The sequence below is a fragment of the Phytophthora cinnamomi genome (genome assembly GCF_018691715.1).
Source record: "Phytophthora cinnamomi strain GKB4 chromosome Unknown Contig0, whole genome shotgun sequence".
Lineage (NCBI taxonomy): Eukaryota > Oomycota > Peronosporomycetes > Peronosporales > Peronosporaceae > Phytophthora > Phytophthora cinnamomi.
This window is the reverse complement of record NW_027150933.1, coordinates 1,485,722-1,497,996: the sequence shown is the minus strand read 5'-3', so window position 1 is coordinate 1,497,996 and position 12,275 is coordinate 1,485,722. Positions and strand designations below refer to the sequence as shown.

Below are 12,275 nucleotides of genomic sequence, written 5' to 3'. Positions count from 1 at the left end.
AGAGGGTAAGCTCTCTGTTGCTGAGTATCATGCGCGGCAGGGCAAGGTGCGCCGCTACCACGGGAACAGACAACGCAGTGTCTGTGTACGATTCTTCGATGTCAACCGCGTCTGTGCGTCGACATCTCTAAGCGAATTTCTGTTGCTTACCGTGATCGGGTAAGCAAGCGCCAAAGCACTTCGAGTCCTTTTCGAAGCGAGGCAAGTATTAGCAACTCCACGCTGTTGCGGTGGAGGCTGGTGTCCGTGCGTCGTGCGCACTGTCCGTCCAGGTGGCGGTGCGTATTAGCAACCGCGACCACAACAGGTATACTATATGTATACCTGAAAGCTTCAATGATCTCCGTGCTAATTATCTAGCACGCGAGTCGTCAGGCGTTGTAGATTACTACAGCGCTCGCACTACCTTCTTGCTGGTAGTGCGTGTTGGGCTTCGTATTCCTCCACCATGTCCGGAACGTCTTCCACCAGGACGTTCCGTGGTTCCCATGTGTCGTGTTGGGGAGGGAAACCTCTCCAGCGAATGCTAAAACAATCCGGACCTCGGATTGTTTTCCTCTAATTCGCTGGACGATCCAGCGAATTTCTCCGCGTGCGTCTCGCAGCGGTGGTGGAGGTGGTGGAAACACGTCCCGATGGTCAACGCCATGTTGACCTTCATCTCGTGTCGCACCACGACCAGGTGACGGTCGTCGAGTACCTTCAGAGCGCGGAGGTTGCCACTCTGTACTATCGTGACACGGCTGTGGCGGTCTCCCAGACCGCCTTGAACGTGCCGGTCTGGCTGTAGGCCCGACTGTATTAACTGCTCCAACGCGTAGTCGCGCTGGAGAGGAGGCCTTCTCCTGCCGAGTCTGTCTCTTCGGGTCAGACTAGCCATGTGACTCGTGCTGGAGGTATGGCTTTAACCGCACGACATAAAATGTCGGGTGGAGCCGCATACTAGACGGTATGTCTAGCGTGTATGCGTTACCGTGGCGTGCCATCACCGTGAATGGTCCGATGAAGGGCGGAGCAAGCTTACTTGCTCCGATCTCCGAAACCGCATGTTTAGGCAGGTTTTGAGTAGCTAACAAAGCCAATGAACTAACTTTGAATTCATTTGTGTTGCTCCTGCCAACATCATCGGCATTCAGCTTCTGGCTATCCACAGAAGTTTCAATCGAGTCCTGGACAAACCGAATTACGGTATGTCTGCGATGGATGAAGTCGATCGCATCCGAGCTGAACTCATTCAGCTCGCTCTCCGCAAGAGGCTCGGCCTCTGCGTTGTTCTTTGCGGTGTCTGCGCCCTGCGCAGACCCGTGATCCTTGTTCCTTGTGTAGTCTGTGCCCTGCACAGACTCGTTCTCCTTGTTCTGGGTGTCGGCGCCCTGAGTCGACCCTTGGTTTTTCCTGCCAAGGTCTGCGCGGGACGCAGACCTGGTTGTCTTGTTCCTTATTGTCGCGGCTGACACTGTGCAGGTGTCAGCGGCTTTCTGCGGCTGCTGTGTTGCGGTCGTAGATCCTCCCCCCCCCTAAAGTGGGAGCCACCACTCCGAGTAAACTCGGTAGATGTGGGTGCCGCATGGCATTCACGTAGAACGGTGTATGCCCGGTCGAGGCATGCACTGAGTTGTTGATCGCGAATTCCGCCATCGACAAACACTCGCTCCAGTATTGGAACGAGTGAGCGTAGCTCTTCAAAATGTCGACGAGCACGCGATTCACGCGCTCGGTTTGACCGTCCGTCTGCGGATGATCCGCAGTCGACATGGAAAGTTGGCTCCCAAGAAGTGTAAACACTTCTTGCCACAGGTGCGCTGTGAAGCGCGGGTCTCTGTCCGACACGATGTCGGACGGCATGCAATGGTGTTTGAACACCATGTCGATGAACAGACGGACCGTCTGCTTCGCGGTCACCTCTGCCGGCACCGCAGCAAGATGTATCATCTTGCTGAAGCGGTCGACGAAGACCACAACACCGGTATTCCCTCCGTTGTCCAGGGGAAGACCAAAGATGAAGTCCAAAGACATGGACTTTCAACACTCCGACGGAGTCGGTAGTGATTGCAAAGGAGCCTGCGCGAATGTCGCAGGCTTTACGCGTTGGCATACCTCGCAAGCACGGATGTACTTGCGCACCCACTTATACTGGTGGTGCCAGTAGAAGTCACGCGTGAGAAGGACGTATGTCTTCTCACGGCCGAGATGTCCCGCAGTCGGGGTATCATGATATTCGTACTTGATCCTGAGTCGCAGGTCATGATCGTTCGGCACGACAACGCGATCCGCGTTGTCGTTGACTGCATTTTAAAGCAGTAATCCATCGTGCACTCGAAAGCGGTGTGCACGCGCTCGAAGGTGTTTGGGCAGCTTCTGATGGGACTTGTCAGAAGGCGCTGTGCCGTAGGCCAGCAAGCGTTTCGCGTCCCCGTCGTGCGCGACCGCGGCCTTCACGTCATCCAACAGAGATGATGTGGGTTTGCTCGATCGCATGGCGTCAATGGCATTGACGTCAACAGCTTCTGCATAGTCCGGCCGACGTGATAACGCGTCGGCCACCACGTTCAATCTTCCGGGTTTGTATTCGACCCGGAAGTTATACTCCGCAAAGAATGAGAGCCATCTCGCCATTCTTTGTGATATGTGAGGTGACTTCACTGTAGTGCGCAATGATGCATGGTCGGTGTAGACCACAAATGGTCTACTTCCAAGAAAATACACTCGGAACTTTGCGAGTGCATACTTCGTGGCAAGGAGTTCCTTGTCATGCACCGGATAGTTGCGCTCAGCTGGCTTCAGCTGACGCGATTGGTAGTAGACGAAACGATCACGGCCCTCGCGATCGTGCTACATTAACTCACATCGGATAGCGAAATCGGATGTGGCACATACTACGTGAAATGAGTAATCTTGGTTGGCCACGGCCAAGATCGGTGCCTCAGTCAAGCCCCCGCTTGACTGCATCGAATGCCTTTTGGCAATCGGGTGTCCAATTCCACACAGCTTCTTTCTTAAGAAGCTGTGACAGCGGGCGGATCTTGCCCGCATAATCATCAACGTACTTGCACAAGTACGTGGCCAAGCCAAGGAACTGCCTCAGTTCCTTGACACTTGAAGGCGTTGGTCATTCGTTAATCACTCTGACCTTTTCTGGGTCAGGGCGAACACCATTCTTCCCTACGAGACACCCGAGGACGGTATCTCGCTCGCCCCGAAGATACACTTCTTCAGGTTCGCGTAGAGCTTATGCTTTCGCATAAGCTCAAGTAGCTTCCGGAGATGCACCCTGTGCATCTCAATGTCGGTCTTCTCGTCCACAGCCCGGCTGTGGATGAACACATCATCGAAGTAGCTCGGTGCGAAGTCGCGCACCGAGCGCAACAAGTGCGTCACGCACCTGTTGAAAGTCGCAGGGGCGTTCTTAAGCCCCTGCGGCATTACCAGCCATTCACAGAGCATGCCGCTTGGCGTGCTCATTGTCGTGAGAGGGATATCGCTCTCACGCATTAGGATTTGATAAAATCCATCTCGCAAGTCGAGAGCACTGTAAACGGTGCTCCCGGCCATCGAATCGATGATAACATCTTTTCGCGGTATCGGCGTCTGCGCCGGTACCGTTGCATCGTTCAGCTTGTTGTAGGCATGAACGATACGCCATCCGCCCTGTGGCTTTTTGACACAGAACGTCGGAGCACTGTGCGGGGACTTTGATTCCCGCACTTGTCCTGCTTTGCGACGACTTTCAAAGAAGTCGTCGATCGCCTTCACTTGCTCTCGCGGCAGTGGCCACTGCCGCGTGACACAGTACTTCGTGCCCGGCACGAGATCAATCTCGTGCTGAATGCCCTTATCCTGCGGAAGCTTCGCAGGAACCTCTTCCGGGAGTACGTCTTTGTACTCCCTCAACAATTCGTAATAGGGACTCGACTTCAGCGAGTCCCAACCTTGTTCCTCGAAGCGCTCTCGCTTCGTCTTCGCACTGAGAGTGTCTTCCCTCTCAGTGGTACTTCCCATGAAGAGCTGCCTCAGCTCTTCGCTCTCGCTCTCCGTTCTTTCGCTGTCCGAAAGAACGCAGACTTGCTCGATGCGTCCATCGTGCAAGTCGCGCGTGAAGCGCTTCCAGCTCATGACTGGAAGCGACGTCAACTCCGACGCCCTCGTCGGAGGTTTAGCGAGCTCAATTTCGCGAAACTGGAAACCAGTATCGGTGCACGTCAAGACGCTTAGCGTCTTGACGTCTGGCATCACCGCCTCTGTCTACCCGGCAGACAGTGCTTGTAGCGTCTCGGTCCCGGACCGAGACACGCGCAGCGTTTTTTCGGATGCTCCGGCTTCTTGTTGTACGGAACTCGGCTTCGCACAGGTGTTCTTCTGGTCCAGGCCCGGCCGTAGACAGTTGCTCGCCGGCGGACCCTGTCCGCGGGCGCGCGATATCAAGCCCGGCTTGGTCGCATGGCGCTTCGTCGTGCAGCCCGGCTGCACGACAGCATAAAATTGCGTCAGTACGGGACGTTTGCAACCGTCCGTACTGTTTGCAGCGTCAACTCCCGGAGTGGACACGCCGTTGTTACCTCGACGCCATTCATTGGCGGAGCCCCTCCTCGCCTCCCGGAGCCGACGCATCGTCGTCGACATGACCTCTTCGGGTCAGGGACTGTTCCTTACACACTTGAATGCGAATGTTGGTTCCCGGAACCAGCACATTTTTTTCTTCTGGCGTCGGCAGCATTGCCGACGTTGGGCTCATTTGTGCGCTCCCTCGCGCACTTCCTGGGCACTCCGGGACAGCAGCATTAAGCGCTGTATCGACTGGCGAGACGCGCGCACCTGCTGGTGCGTGCGCTGCGGTAACAGGGCCATCGCTCTCTGTTCCGCTGTCGCGACCGAAGCGCACGCTCATGCGCTTCTTTCAGTCTATTATCGGATGATGCCGTGCAAGCCACGGCATGCCCGTTACTTCGTCGAACGTATCGTCCAGATCCAGGACGATAAAGTGTTCGACAAACACCCGTTGTTTGTACGAGAAGCGCACGTTCACGACGCACTTCTCGGTCTTCGGACGAACAGTACGTTCAGATGCCCTGCTCACGGTGACTCTAGCCAGGGCAACCGAGCACGCGGCCTCGGGCAAGGAGGTACCACGCGCCATCGCAAAATTCTCCGAGATAACATCCAAGGTATTACGGGACCAGCGATACGTCGGCTCGCCCGCCGTGCTCGTATCATGAGAATCGCTTGTATTGTCTACCACGAGGCACGTGCTGTTCTACGAGTATTTCTGGAGAATCTCATTCGAGATGCAGCCGTTTACACGGAATATGGGCATCGTAAGACAGTCACGAGCACGGATGTCCTGTATGCGTTGAAGCTACAGGGACGCTTTCTATACGGGTTCTAGGCAACGCCCCAGCACCCGGCGGTACCTAAAGTCTGAGAAATACGTCATAGTAAGTAGTAAGAATAAGAAAAAAGCCAAAGTTGGTAGCTCAATTAATAAAGTTGATAAAGTCGCTATGTGATAAACTCACATGTGATAAAGTCACTATGCTACTATGATACGGCTGTTGCGCACATTCATTCCAACGATTGATAACTAAGTTGGTAAACAATAGGGGTTTCACTATACATTGTATCTTTTCCTTGCTCAGTGTCCTCTTTCATTCGTTTTCTTCCCTCTTAAATTCAATTTTTTAACTGCTTTCTTCAGTGGTTCAAAACAATTTTCAAAACAATTCTTCTGCTGTTTGATTCAGATGTTTAAAACATTCCTTCTGCTGTTCAATTCTTCAGCTGTTCAAAACGGTCACATGAATTGAATTGACTTGAATTTTGAAATACGTAATGATACCAAAAAGTTCAGTTCAGAAAAGAAGGCCAAAGCTCAGGAAAACAAAGCCCAGGCTCACAGTCCTAACGAACTGTGTATACCCCCGGGCGAGCAGTACAAACTCCTATATAATTTAATTTTGCCAAAACATACCTGTATGCTTTGTGCCGGGATACCCGTACGCTTTCGGCCTGGGGAGGAGACATTAAGAAGAAGAAGAATGAAGTTGATCAACTGGGAGGTAGACTTCTCGTAGTGCTGGCTAAACGAAAACTAAATCAAACCTAAGGCTGATGTATCGACACACGCATAACTACGACTTGAACGTCATTATCAACAAGGATAAGGGAACTCCAACCGGGGCAAAATCGTCCTGATCTCGTCACTATCAAGATTGAACTTGGTTGATCGGCGACAGAGGTGTAGATAGTGTTGCCGAAACGAGCAGTTCACTGTGAATGTTTGGGCTGATCGCACGCACACCGTGGAACTAGATATCGTTATGGAGACGTCATAGAGCATGGAACACAATGGCTGTGAGGATGCGCCATAAAGCAGAAGAACTTCACTAAGATAGCGCTAGTCGTCATGCGCATCGTGGTCGAGGCATCTTCACCACACATTCATTCGTGCTCACCAGACATCATCATACGGTTCCCAGTAGTGCTTGGTCGTTTGGAGGTACACGCAGCGAAAAAGAGCCATACCCGCAAAACCAAAGATTCGTGACACCACACGTTGGTCCAGTCCACCAACCGCAGACTCGCTTTGGGACTCCAGACGAGCTCTCTTGCTTCTAGCCGCTTCTGCGGGTGTCATTTGGGCAGACACCACGCTTAGAAATGCGAGTTTGACCTTTCGCGGGAGCTTCGCGGGTAGATCTATCGGCTTCATGTGGTGTTTCTTCAATGGAGTGCCATACTTGCGGTGGTCCGTAAGCAAAAGAACGTTGAGGTACGCCAGGTGCCGATTAGAGGTCAGCATACGCGTGACGGCCTTCATATCATCCGGAATTTTGTCGAATTCATAGCCACCGTCAACGCGTCTCCAGCCGTCGCATCGGTCGTTTAGGCGGATTCGAAGTCGACGAACGCACCTGGAGAGAGGGTTCGAGGGATCACTCAAGTCTGCTGCAAGAGCTTGGATATCATGCCAATGGCAATTTAGCTCGGGGATCGGCTCGTTGTTGTAGCGGTACTCGCTGAAGTCCAGCTGAACGTCAACGATACCCCCACAAAGGGAGAGACTGTGGAGGGTGGGGCAATGGCGAAGAATTACGTTCTCGTCGAAGTCTTCTCGTGGCCCATCGAGAGTTAAATCCTTCAGCGTAGAACCAATCGCGGCTAGGAAATCTAATAGGCCGTCGGAAAGCGGGTCCGTGTGTTCTTCTTTGTTGAATCCAATCGTCAGCGACTTTTGTGCCCCGGTACGGGTCGGAATGGCACTAGAGAAATCAAAAGTGAGATCGTTACGCGGTAGTTGACATCGCCCCAAGCCTGGAACTATGGCGTTCAGCCATTCACTTTCTCCATCATCGCTGAAAGTGCGGACACCTCGGATGGCAGATTTTGTAGTTATGGTTTTGGCATCCAACACGGGTTGGCCATCCTTGAATCTCCATCGAATCGAAGCTCCAGCGTTCAACGTCGCACTCCTATCCTCAATTACACCAGGAGAGGTGCCACACAGAACCTCTTCCGGGTGGCCAGAATGAAGCACGGCGGACAACGCCTTAGCTTCACTCACGCTCAACGAGTCGACCTGGTTTAGCGCGACCGTCTCCAGAGCAGAGAATGCACGTGCCCGTTTGGAAAAGAGACCGTACGCCAGCCACATCCAGTTGCCATCACCTGAAATAGTTCGCTTCTCCCCGCGTATCGTGACCTTCTTAGCGGTCTGGTTGATTGTAAGGGCCGACATGATCGCCCCCAGATCGGTGCTTTGCAGACTCGTGTACGTTTTCAAGTCGACTTGATTCACCTGCAACGGGCTGCCGTCTCGAAGATACGCTCCTCGATCGAAATAATAGCGTGAGGTCGAGCGCGCAGGACTTCGACGCGTACTGTCAAAGACAGCAGTCATGAGCTGTCTAAACTCATCCCTTCCTTGGCGAACATCTCCGATCAGGCCGCCTCCACTTTCCGCCGACAGCGTAACTTGAGAAAACCAAACATTGTCGTGCACCATTTTCTCCATCTTCGGCGCGAAGGACGAGTACCCCATCGTGTCCGTCGACTCCACGACCATCGGCGCCAGCTCAAAAGTGCATCGCACCTTTCCGCCCGGAACCGGTTGGCTCCCGTACAGCTCCCACTTGTCCTTGACGATTTTCTCCGAATTGGCAATGAGGTTGAACTGCCGCCCAGACATGTAGCTCTCGTCCCTGAAAGACACATGCACCGGGATCTTGATGTCCAACCCCGGTTTATCTCTGGGTAGTAACTTACTACCAGCTCTAACAGCGATATCCCTCAGCGCCGTCATAAATTCTGGCGCGGATCTTCGACCTGATTGGTCCCGCAGAAAAAAACCACGTCTCTCAGGTACGAGAGCTCAGTTTCTCCGGGCACGAGGCCCACTAAATGGTCGAAAATGAGCACGAAACTGGGCGGAATGTCCTGGTCGAAGCCCTCTGCCCCTTTCTTGCCCAATTTCACGCCCCATACTTTATTCAAGAGAAACTTCCACGCCTCTTGGTCGATGTGGCCCACAGCAGCCACCAGAGCCAAAGCCTCGCGCACCTCGCGCAGCTCGTAGTTGAACTCGCCCTGCGTATAGCGCTCGTACTTAGTCGAGTTTTTGGCGGGCAGCGTGACCTCCAGCACGCGCCTCTCGGCCGCCCAGACCTCCTCTTCGTGGGCCGCCTGCGTGTAGCTGATGCGGCGGTCCAGCAGCGCCAGCCACGGGCTCAGGAAGCCCCAGCGCTGCTCCAGCTGCGCCGTGCTGCTGCTGCCGCGAGCCATAGAGAGAGAGACGAGAATGACAAGCTTGCACTCTTTGTACTTAGTAGGGTTACCTACGTAATTTCATCTTAATAATCATGCATCTTAGTAGGATTTGCAAGCCCCAGGTTGTTTTGGTGACCCGGGTCGTCGCCAGACGCTTCATATGGGCCGTGTTCTGAGCTGGAAGACTCTCTCGTTGGGGGTTTCACTTCATGCAGAAGATGACGGGGATTCTGAATACGACTGGGACGAAAAATACTCCACGGAGACCGATGAAGAATAGTTTCTCTTCTACGAGGCAGGCTATGGAGCTTCCTGTCAATACCTGTTTCACCCTCCGGAAATAACTAGAAAAGTCGTAGTACTAAGCGAGATGAGTCGATAGTCCCGCTCAAGAGCTGAAAGCATTTGTTTTTGCTGAGAGGCTAATGCGTATTGACCGTGGCTCAATCAACATTTGGGGTGTTGCTAATCTAGTTATTTAAGCCTTTTACGTTGAATGTTTATGCCAGTGTTGAAGAAGGTGCCATGGATGATCCGATTTTCGCCTCGTTGACGCAAACAACAAAGCTCAAAGCATCAAATAAATGGCTAATGCACTTCACGGTAATGGCCGCGATCTACCTGCTACTAAGCAGTAAAAAACACGGCGGAGGACTGGCTGCGCTGAGAAGGCAAAAATCCTGGACACCACGTGCTGATCGAGCTTGTTGGATGCTGACCTAGCCGTTTGATCATAATTCGTTCTTTTGGCTGCCTTGGCGAGTGTCCCTTTCGATGCGACCACGCTGAGCAACGCCAGTTTATTCTTTAGCGCTAGAGGAGCCTTTGTTCGGTTGATTGGTTTGAGGTGATGCTTTCTGAAGTCCTTCATATAGCGATCGTACGGAGTCGACACCTCGAGGTATTCCAAAAGCTGATTTACTTGCAGCATACTCAGCAAAGCATCAGCATACTCATCAACAGGGTCGTGTTCCTCCGAAAACGTCGAAAAATCGACTGAGCGTGCGGTCAGGCAAAATGCCAAACCCCGCGTCAACCTCGAAAGTGAGTTAGTCGAATCACTCAAGTTGGCTGCAAGCCATAGAAGATTGTGCCACTCGATCTTCAGCTCGGGACGCGACTTAGTATGCACGACATCTTCGGGAAAGTTCAGACTTATCTCGACAACTTCATTACTTATCGACAACTCCTGCAAGCTTGGACAGCACTCCAGAATTAAGCTCTCGTTGAAGTCTTCTTGCCGCGCCTGAGGGGGTATATTTAAGCTCAATGACTTCAACTCAGACCCAATTGCTGCGAGAAAAGCATAAAACCCATCGACTCGTGCTGATTCATTGGGCTTAAACTCGATGGAAAGCGCTGTCAGTCTGTGCGGCGTGGCTGGAGTAGTGTTCACTTCATGAAACACCAAGTTCTCACGCTCAACCTGGCACCTACCAGCTCCAGGAACCAATATATTCACCCACACACTTTTCCCGTCGTCGCTAAATGTTTTTCCCACCAATATGGATTCGTCGTGGAGTAGCTCATCAGCGCTCACCTCCACAAGTGTGTCGTTAGAATGTAACCGAATCCGCGTACCAGCTTTCACTTTTACATTCTTATCATCAAGCGGGCCATGCGGAGTTTCGAAAATGTCTTCTTCAGGATGATCAGAGGCAACCACTCTAGCGAAGGTAGTCATATGTTGTTTTGCCAAGGTATCAAGCCCTGATATCGAGAGACATTCCAACAGCGACGATGCACGCGCTCGCTTCGAGAAGAGTCCATACGCCAGCCATTTCCACCAACAGCCTGCAGCGTCCTCGTTATTTGACAAACTAAAATTTAGATGTAATGTCTTGGTCGACTTGTTATCAATCATCGCCGAGCACATCGCCTCGATGTCACAAGCCCGCATTGATTCCTCAAACCATAAATCCAAACAGCCAAGCTGGAGTTGACCAGCATTTAGACTCGTCGCATCGGATTCAAAGAAGTATGGCGTATTCGCGAACTCTCTGGTGCGATGGCAACGATCAAAGATGCATGTTACCAACTTGTAGTAGAGTACTCGGGACGCAAGATAATCCGACATCACTTTGGGTTCCATACCCATGTAAAGTGCAACGGACGAGAACCATACATTATCTTTCACCAGCCTCTCCAATGCCCTCATAGCTTTCTCCGTAAGATCGAACCCACTCAGGTCTACCGCCATTGGCGTCAGCGCGAATATACCCTGGTGTGGCACAATGGGCAACGCGTCCTGTTGAAAACCCTCCCACTGGTCTTTAATTTCTCGCTCAGCTCTGGCAACGTCCAGCCACTCCTCCATCCTGTCGTCGAGAGGGTCTGCAAGACGGTCAAATCTCACAGTAACAGGAATCTTGAACGGCACTCTGACTTCATTGACGGCCAATGGGTGAACTAACACTGCAATTTGATGCATAGTGTTCAAATACTCGGCACTCCTATTCTCGAGCTGATCAATCCCACAGAGCCGGACAAGATCGTACCCCCGGTTAGTGGCATCGACGGCTTCAAGGTCCAGGTAGAGCAGGAAGTGGCACTTGATCTTCGTCTCGAAGCGTTCTTCGCCCTCTTTCCCCGTTTCGTCTGCAAAATATTTCTTCAGCAGCCAATTCCACGCATCGGAGTCCACATGATTCACCGCTGCCAAGATGGTCATGGCCTCGCGGACGTCTTGGAATTCTTGTTGAAATGTCCTGTTCTCACGACATTCTTGATGAAATGTCGGTAAATGCAAACGGAGGGGAATCGTCGGGGCGTCTCCGACCCTCGCGCCAGGCACCGGGTGGCCCACAACAATGCGTGGACGCAGTATGTCGCACCACGGGGCCAAGAAGCCGCACCGACGCTCCAGCTCGTCGCTATCTTTTCTCTCCATTAGCTGTGTACCACGACGGCTGGTACAAAACAAAGCGCCTGAAACGTACGATCGTATAGACGACAAATTCATAACATGGCTGAGTTCCTCATGCCGTGTATATCTTCACAGTCTATATTTCAGTGATTACTTCAGGTCTTGATACCTTTCGCATGAATGTGCCCACCCTTTACGGTGGATACTGCTAATATCCAATCGCTCCGCGTACCGTATACACACGCCAGAGCCTTGGGCAAAGCACGTGATATGAGTATAACGGTTTGGGTGATTGCATCTGAGAGATATGGTCGGTTCACCACAAAAACCATAGCATAAAGCGAGTCCACGTGCATTACGCTACGAGCCTGATGTAGTCAACGTCCGCGCCAGAATTCATTCTTCAATTCCCGTCATTACCAACCAAAACATCAAGAACGACCGCGGTACCATGAACGCCGTCCGAGCTGCAGCCGCTGTCATCGCTATCTGCGCGTCGGGAGCTATCGCCATCCCAAACGTCAGAATGGAAACCGAGTACAACGTTGGTCAACGGGGTCAAAGTCACGGCAAGGCGCCGCGCTTTAGCGATTGTAAGAGCATTTACAGTCGAGGTTGCCAGTAGAATTTCGGCGCCGGCCCGAGGTGG

General features: G+C 52.5%; 1 protein-coding gene across 1 annotated transcript in view; it reads right to left on the bottom strand.

Moving 5' to 3' along the window:
• Positions 1-8,775, bottom strand: part of IUM83_01962 (uncharacterized protein) — a gene marked incomplete at both ends in the record, with an annotated part of 30,134 nt that extends 21,359 nt beyond the window's left edge. The window contains 2 exons of the mRNA XM_067925857.1: positions 7,559-8,267; positions 8,360-8,775. Of these exons, the coding sequence (XP_067800892.1) occupies positions 7,559-8,267; positions 8,360-8,775 (1,125 nt within the window). The remainder of the gene's footprint in view (positions 1-7,558; positions 8,268-8,359) is intronic.
• Positions 8,776-12,275: the final 3,500 nt, after the last annotated feature.